The sequence below is a fragment of the Octodon degus genome, unplaced genomic scaffold (assembly GCF_000260255.1).
Source record: "Octodon degus isolate 3935 unplaced genomic scaffold, OctDeg1.0 scaffold00079, whole genome shotgun sequence".
In the NCBI taxonomy this organism is placed as follows: domain Eukaryota; kingdom Metazoa; phylum Chordata; class Mammalia; order Rodentia; family Octodontidae; genus Octodon; species Octodon degus.
The window spans coordinates 7,878,042-7,881,255 of NW_004524655.1; the positions used below are offsets into that span (position 1 = coordinate 7,878,042).

The window sequence follows — 3,214 nt, forward strand, 5'->3', positions numbered from 1 at the left end:
GGAGGCCATGCTCACAAGTTTCACAGCCATAAAAGCTCTGTCCACAGAGCTATCTGCCACAGAGCCCATTGCCACAGTGGCTATGTCTACAGAGACAGACACCACAGAGTTCTCAGCCACAGAACCCACCCCCACCGTTACCTTTCTCGGGCACTCTGTCATTCAAAAGGACAGCACCGTGGCAGCCAGCAACTTATCCGGCTCAGGCCTGAAAAAAGGACCAGCTGTGCCCACTGGGAACTCCATGTCCCCCTCACCGACTGAGGCCTCAGGGCACATCCCTGTGAGGCAGTGCCTTCTGGCCATCCTCATCCTGGCACTGGTGGCCACCATCTTCCTCGTGTGCACTGTGGTGCTGGCAGTCCGCCTGTCCCGCAAGGGCCATATGTACCCAGTGCGTAACTACTCCCCCACTGAGATGGTCTGCATCTCATCACTGCTGCCCGATGGGGGAGAGGGAGCCTCGGCCACAGCCAACGGAGGTGTGAGCAAGGGCCAGGACCTCAAGGCAGAGGACAGGGAGGACCGCGAGGGGGACAACCTCACCCTGCACAGCTTCCTCCCATAGCCGCCCTCAGTCCCCGGCTCTTGCCCCCTCCACAGCCCCACAGCACTGGGCTTGTGGGGAGCCCAAGGGAGGGATTTGAGCACAGGACTGTGGCTGCCCCAGACAGGGCCAAGAGCAGCCACAGTCCTGCAGCCACGTAGGCCCAGTGGGGAGAACACCTCCTTCTCTCTGCTGCCGTGGTAGAGCCAGCTGTGCCCTGGCCAGCGCCAAGGCTGGCAGCCACTCTGCCTGTGGGACTCTTGCCCCTTTCTTCCCCCTACTGCTGTCTGCTGCCTGCCTCCCTCCAGGCCCTGGGGCTCATCCCCAGGTACCACGGATGACTAAGTTACCCGCCCACTCCCACAGCCACTACTGACACTGCCTCTGGTTGCTGTGGTGGCCAGGTAGGACAGGAACACTTGGGGATGGGTGCCACAGAGTGAGACTCCTGAAGCCAACTCCTTCTGTCCCTGTCCCCTGAGCAGCATCGCCCAGCCGAGGGAGCTTGGTAGGGTAGATCCTCTGGGCCAGGGAGATTCCTTCCGGGGACAGAGTGAGCCTTCCCTGCCCTCACCTGTGTTCCCTGTGGCCATGATTCAGGTGGGTCCTATCCCGTTCTCAACAGCATCCCCCACGCCCCCAGCCCAGCCTCAGTAAACATTTGATGAAGGGTGCATGGTGGCTGAGTCCTTTGCAGGCTCCCTCTGTCCTGCCTCCGTCCCGAGGCCTGGTGTGGCAGATGCCTCCCGCAGCAGGTCCCCAGCCCCCAGCCCCGTGGAACCCTTTGGGTGGGCTGTCCCACTGCCACTCCCCATGGGCAACAGGCCACCACATTCCTGCCTGGGCAGCTGTGGAAGGTTTCATGCTGTGAGGGGAAAAACGAGGGCTTAATTGCACTCCCTCAGGACCCCAAGCTGGCCTCGGAAGTGGGTGTCCCCAGGTCCCCAATGCCCCTCCATGTGCCCACACGGCCTCCCTGGGAGCCCGCTGCTGCCCACTGGCACCAGGACCAACTCCCTGAAGGGCAGAGCAATCACTGCAAGTCTTCCCCACAACTCAGAGGCGTCGTGGTGGGATGGGACCCAAGGCTTGGAAGAGAGCCGGGATGTAGCTCAGCAGCACAGCACCGGCCTGGTGAATGTGAGGCCCTCAGTTCCATCCCGGTACCAAACAAGAAAATAGTTAAAAAAATCAAAAAACAAAAACCAAAAAAGTTTGGAAGGGCTTGGCGATACAAGCCTGTCATCCCAGCACTCTAGGAGGCTGAGGCAGGAACATCTCAATTTTAAATTCAGCCTGAGCAGCTCAGCGACTTAGCAAGATACTGTCACAAAGTTTTACACATTAAAATGGGCTGGAAATGCAGCTAAGTGTGAAGGCCCTGGTTTCAATCCCCGGTACCAACAATACAGAAATCAAATAAATGAATAAAATAAGAAAGTTTGGAAGGGAAATGGGAAGAAGATAATGGGGTTGTGTGAGAATAAAGTGCTACCTGCGTGCACTGACGTGCCAAGGTGCAACCCCTTTCTCTGTACAACTAATACGCACTAATAAAATTTTAATTAAATTCTTAAAAAACTTGTCTTGGAGAGAAAGTTTGGGGCTGACCAATTCTTGCTTTGAGGGCAGGACAATAAATATTCAGGCTCTGTGACAACTTCTTCCATTTGTCTCAGAGCCACCTCGTGGCAGAAACCAGGGTGGCTGCGTTCTTAGAAAACCAGGCAGCAGGCTGGGTCAAGCTCTGTGCAGGCGCTAACCCTGCCTTAGGAGCGGGCAAACGAGCCTCAGTTTACCTGGGGCTTTCAGATGTGAGGATCGAAAGCCTCAGCCCGGAGACGGCAGCCCCAGCAAAGCGGAAGGTGCAAAACGCACACTGTCCTGTCTCAAGGGGGAGCAGAGGAGTCATCGCGGGAAAGGGTTTTTACGTCGCTGAGGAAACTCAGGCAGCCGCGTCCTTGGGGCGAGGGGCCTCCCCTGCCACCACCGCGGGAGGTCAAGGAGAAGATGGTGGCTGCAGCTTGTGAGAGGACTTGGGATGAGCGCAGTCACAGCGAAGGCAGCGGGTGGCCTGGGCCACGGGACAGGGCCGGTGACCCCGTGTCTGGCCAGGGCCGTGTCCGCACCTCCCTCTGAATGTCTAGGGTTAGGCTGTGCACACGAGGCAGCCTCGTTCTCAGGCTTTGGGGGGCTGGGGAAGTGGGGAGTCACCACCGTGGACGGGGCAGATGACCTAGCCGAGGGGCTGATGGGTCGGGAGGATCGTGGCTCAGCTTCCCTGTGGATCAGAAGCAGAGAAGGGGAGCGGAGGGACCCCAGAGCCTGCAGACCCGGGGCCGTGGGGCACCAGGGTGGTTCCTGGGGCCTGGTCACCGGGCTCCTTTCCCTGAGGGCTTGGCTTGGGGATGCCGCGATTGCACGGCCAGGTCTTCCGTCCCGCCGCCGGCAAAGGCCTGGCCCTTCCAGCTCTCGGATTCTCTCCCTCTCGGTGTGCTGTACCCTTCACTTGCCGGGCGCAAGACTTAATTCAGGAACATATACCCAGCGGAGTGTTACCCAGCCACAAATAGAAACGTCAATTGGAGACATGGAACATGCAGGAAAATGGATGCACCTTGGACCGTAATGTGAAGGTCACTTCGCGTAAGTCAGACACGGCACGTG

At 58.5% G+C, this 3,214-nt stretch overlaps 1 protein-coding gene across 3 annotated transcripts in view; it reads left to right on the forward strand.

Moving 5' to 3' along the window:
• The window catches only part of Selplg (selectin P ligand), a 9,130-nt gene extending 7,872 nt beyond the window's left edge, over positions 1 to 1,258 (forward strand). For 2 of the 3 annotated variants that reach the window (XM_023721019.1, XM_023721022.1), the window contains exon 3: positions 1 to 1,258. This exon ends at the window's left edge or, in 1 of these variants, runs on beyond it. In XM_023721019.1, the coding sequence (XP_023576787.1) occupies positions 1 to 568 (568 nt within the window). In that variant the 3' untranslated portion in view covers positions 569 to 1,258. The other variant, XM_023721020.1, reaches the window with a different exon arrangement.
• The last annotated feature ends 1,956 nt before the right edge of the window (positions 1,259 to 3,214 follow it).